A 5,179-nucleotide genomic window follows, 5' to 3' on the forward strand; every position below is an offset into this window, starting at 1 on the left:
ATCTGCAGGACTGTGATGGAGAGGTGAGTGCCTGCCCAGTGCCAGACAAGGAATTCTCGCTGAAGCGAAGAACAGGTGTGTATGTCCTCTGGATGGTAAAAGCAGCAGATTAAAGTATACAAGGGATTAGATCGAATCCATGTAAATCTGAGACAAGAACATGTACAGCACTGATTGTGCAGGAATTTGATATGTCCAAACTGTAGGCAAGATTTGAAGAAATACTAGCTGAGGTGGGGACTGGTAACATTAAAAACTTGAAGGCGTCTCTTTAGGGACAGTGTATGCCTCACCAACGACACAGGAAAGTACAGAATTGCTGCTGCGGACACTTGTATTTGATGTAGAAATGGGGGTGGGGAAGGTGGGGGGGTGGGAAGGGAGCCAGATTGGTTTGATGACAACTTGAATTCAAAATGATGGCACAATAGACAACAGCCAGGATTTTAACAGAAATAAACTGTAGTTAAAACCACAAAACATCACCATTTAGGATTAGTGACTCATCTTTTACATCATGCACTGAGTAAAAAAATTGAGTGCTCTGGTAGCCTATAAAGTGACTGTGAGATCATACGGTGCCTGCAACTAAGAAAACAAATGCAATCTCTACAAGTGTAAGAAGCAAAATGTTGGAAAACAAGTAGAGGGTGACTCTAGAAATGGCACATGAGACATTTTTCCCAGATATTGTTTCACTGTTGGAATTTCTAGGTAAAAATAAATGTAGGCAAATTAGAAAGCACTAGGAACCACAGGGGGGAAAAAAGAGACCCAGAAAACCTATTTGCTTATAGAATCATAGAACCGTCTACATCTGAAGGGACCTTTAAGATCATCGAGTCAACCATCAACCTAACACTGCCAAAACCAGTACTAAACCATGTCCCTAAGTAAAAGATTAAGAAGCTTAAGATGGTGCGGAGTAACAGATTATTTTATCCAAGAACCCTCATGGAGAAAAGTCTTTTGAGATTAGAGATTAGTGATCTCAGATCCGCACTGCAGCAAACAACGCCAGATGAAGGCACAAAGGCTAGTATGGTGTGGAAATGGTATCAAAGAGAGGACCAAGGGGACAGGGCAGGTGTCTGTGGCTGGAGTGAAGGCATGGAGCAGAACTCCTGTGGTCACAGACAGCTGAAAATGAAAGGTGGGTTTTGGCTTAGCAATGGCACCGTATCAATCAGTTCATTTTATGTTTTATATTTTTAGGTAAGAAGAAAAGCTAAAGCAGGAAATTCTGCTTCAGACGTGCTCACTCAGCACCACAATGTCTGGAACGGATAAAGGTGGTGCTGAAGGCAGTGCTGATTTATGCCACATAGACTCTGACTTTCGTTACAGCCTCTTCACTGTTTTCTACAGCATCATTTTCATCCTGGGCTTTGTTGCCAACTGCTATGTGCTCTGGATTTTCAGCCGTATTTACCCCACCAAGAAACTCAATGAAATCAAGATATTCATGGTGAACCTGACAGTAGCTGACCTGCTCTTCTTGGTTACGATGCCAATGTGGATTATTTACTATCACCACCAGGGTGACTGGATCATGCCTGAGTTCCTCTGTAATGTGGCTGGCTGTTTATTTTTTGTTAACACCTACTCTTCTGTTGCGTTTCTGATGGTCATCACATACAACCGTTACCAAGCCGTGACTAATCCCATTAAAGCTGCTCAGTTTACCACCCAGAGAAGGGGTATCTACTTATCAGCAGCTATCTGGATCATAATAGTGGGCAGTTCTTTGTATTACCTTTTTGACAATAATACTAATCAGGACGTGATCAATTCAAAGAATGTCACGCGGTGCTTTGAGTACTATGACACTTCTAGCAGTGTTTCAGCTGTTCTCGCCATTCATGTCATCATCTGCATCCTCTTCTATATAATTTTCCTTTTAATACTAGGCTGGAACATCATCATTATCATGACCCTGTTCTCCAAATCAGTGCAGCCACGGAAGAGTGCTCATGTCAAGCAAAGGGCACTCTGGATGGTTTGCACAGTGCTGGCTGTGTTCATCTTAAGCTTTGTACCTCATCACATAGTGCACTTGCCCTGGACCCTGACTGTTCTGAAGTTCTGGATGAAGGAAAACTGTCAGTTGCGCCAACAACTCAATGATGCTCACCAGGTGACTTTGTGCCTCTTGAGTATGAACTGTGTGTTGGACCCAATCATCTACTGCTTCCTCACCAAGAAGTTCCAGAAGCATCTTTCTGAAAACCTGAAAAGCATGAAAGGGAGTCGCAAGTGCTCCAGGCAAACCACAGACACAGTGATTGAGGGCACCATTCACCAAGAGGATGCCATCAGGATCCAGGTCAGCCCTGTTCTGATTGCAGACCGAGATACGTGAATTAGTCACTCATCTTTTCTCAAGAAGAGACACTGAGGGACACGACAGAGGACCAGGATATCACATTTCCTTTTTCCCATTGGGCAGAAGAACGAACACTCACTTCTTCTATCACATGCAACTGGCAAAACGGGAACCTGTAATATTCTGGCAGAAAAGCACCTTATGTCTGGGCTGATGGGCACTGAGAACAGCTCAGATGGTCTGCTTTTACATGAAAGAATTATATCATTGAGTCTCTGCAGTGAGCAGCTAGAAGCTACGTGCACTGAAGTTACGCATTGTGTCAGCCCAGAGAGCACCATCCCTGGTCCTTTGCCTGCCCAGGTCCCACGAAGAATCCAGTATCAGAGCTATAAGAGACTTCTAGAAGACCTGGAAGAACAGACTGAGTTGCTAGCATCATCAAGTGACTTTTCTAAGAAGCTTGCGTGGTTCTGTGAAAGACAGTCTGAGCTGCAGAAGCTCTTCAGTGGCTAGAAGGGACGTAGTCCAAGAAGTTTCTCAAATGCCATCAAAGAAGAGATCTGCACCTCTGATCCCATCTTACCTACTTTCATGGTCTGCTGGGGTCCATACTTGACAGATGTCTGGGAGTAGCTATTACGAACTTTTGCCTTTGCTCCCAGCTGTTGAATCAGTCAAGTAACTGGACTAGTAGGCAAGAAAAGGAAGAAAAATTTGCAGTGCCTCAGCCCCAGGTCATCACTATGTCAAAAGGGGACTATTGTCTCACCTGGCTTCTTGTATGATAGCAGAACTGGCAAACCTTGCACTCAATTTAGTAATTTTTAGCTGACTGTGTGTGTCTGAGGAAATCCAACCTCACTTTGGAGGCTCCAGATAACAGAAGATTATTGTCAGCATGGGCATTACGATAAGAAGAAAAAAAGCGTTAAATGCTTCAGTATTTTTGTTCTTATTTATTTAAATTAGGTTTGTAGCAAGCAACTGTACATTATTCCTTCCCCCACCCTTTCTATTTCTGTTAAGAAAAAATGAAGTGACTAGTTCTTGATATCCTAGCACAAGTGAAGTATTAGGTCAGGTCACGGCCACTTTCTGAGTAAATCAGTGCTACAGTACACTTGACAGATGCTTAATTCACACACTCCAACAAGACTGGAGACTCCTCACTCAGAGCTGGCTGCTGTCAGTTGGGGCCCAGGGCAAAGTGTTTTTCCAAGGTGCTGAGATCTGTTACGGATCAGGAGACACTTGAGGTTCCTTTTCTGACCCAAATTGCTCAATCCATCACAGGAAGTTGGGTGGGGAAAGGAAGGGTTTTCACAACAGTTTTTGGTTCCCTAAACTACACAGAAGAGTCTGATGACAAGAAAAGTGTATCTGACCTGTGACACTGATTATTCATACGCATGGACAGCAGCCTTCCTACACCCACCAGAAAACAGGAAAGATAAGCTCAAATCTTTCCAAAGATACGACCAATGTTTGTATCAGACTTTGCCTATATTCAGTGGAGATATGGGTCCTTGAGATATATCTCCTGAAGATCCTCAGGCAGCTTTTATGCTTCCTTGTGAGAATAAGCAAAAGAACTAAGATGTTTCTTTTTGTAATGGCACCTGCCATGGCCAGCCACGGACTGCAGGCCCAGCGCCAGGCAGAAGAAAGAGTCTGATCACAACGTGAATGCATTTCCCTCCTGGTCCGGGACTCTGCTCCAGGGCCACCCATAAACACCACCTGCTGGCACCTCTTAGCAGAGGGATAATTTCCCTGACTATGTCCCTCTGCCTCAGTCAAAGCTTTGCCTCAAATCCACAGTCATCTGAGCCCAGCACACAGCAAGGGGGGCAATTTCTATAACTTAAAGGCTTAAATCGCACTTGCTGGAGGAATCTGCCTCTGTGTTTCTGCCCTTCTCAGATGGCACGTTCTGGCTGAGGAGCTATCCTAGCTGGCAGCTGGGGTGGAGCTTTCCTCTTTTCCCTTTACAGCCCCTAAAGCACTGGAGTTTGGCAACTCTTAGGGGAAACAGGAAGGGATTTTACGTGGAGATCTGGTAAATGTGTGATCTTCCATTGATTTGAGTTTACAGTTTAGGCTACTTACTGTGGGGAAATAATATGCTTTACTCTGCGGAAAACAGCTGTAAGGCCAGTGTGGGCTACAGAACTGATGTAAACTTGCATTTAAGGAAAAGGCTAAGTGGAGGAAAAAGCCCTGAGAGCACTTCAGGAGGATATGCTACAGCAACTGTCAGTATCAATCTGTTTCTAAAAACCAGTCTGAACTTCTACTTCTGTTCCTGGAATTACTGTCTCAGTTTTACCGCAATGTTGCATTACACTGCTTTAGTTTGCAATACAATGGATCCTCAAAAGTTCTTTTAAATAAAGCGTGTTCCTCATGTGTTTTGCCCTTTAACTTCTCCCACCTTCTCATCTTTCTGTATTTATACTCAAGGGAAAAGCCTCGGTACCACGCTGACACAGCTTGATTTTGGTGTTTGTTTTTTTTTTAAATTCACCATGTGAACTCCTAGGACAGATTAAATTAAAGGCTCAGCAAATTTTGACCTGCTAAAAGGGAAGTGGAAAGAACTAAATTCAAAGAAGAAACAACTTCTGAAAAACCCGCTAGAGCTCTGCAAAACCCAACCAGCCAAACCCCGACCTCTCTGACCTGCGCACACGGGGAATTTTCGATAGAGGCGGCCTCGACGCTCTGGCTGAGAAGCGACGAACCACTTTAAATAACCAGCACTGCAACGCCTACAGCGGGCAGACAGCGAACCAGGGAGACGACAAGCCCAAGCCCGAAAGCACGGCACCGGCGGTGACTCCGGGCCGA

The 5,179-nt window shown here is 44.4% G+C and overlaps 1 protein-coding gene across 1 annotated transcript; it reads left to right on the forward strand.

Annotated features, from left to right (window-relative positions):
* The first annotated feature begins 1,273 nt into the window (after positions 1-1,273).
* Positions 1,274-2,362, forward strand: PTAFR (platelet-activating factor receptor). The gene has a single exon (XM_009893012.1). It carries the CDS (start codon positions 1,274-1,276, stop codon positions 2,360-2,362), a length of 1,089 nt encoding a protein of 362 aa, XP_009891314.1.
* Positions 2,363-5,179: the final 2,817 nt, after the last annotated feature.

Source organism: Charadrius vociferus, unplaced genomic scaffold, assembly GCF_000708025.1.
Source record: "Charadrius vociferus isolate BGI_N301 unplaced genomic scaffold, ASM70802v2 scaffold459, whole genome shotgun sequence".
NCBI classification, from domain to species: Eukaryota; Metazoa; Chordata; class Aves; order Charadriiformes; family Charadriidae; genus Charadrius; species Charadrius vociferus.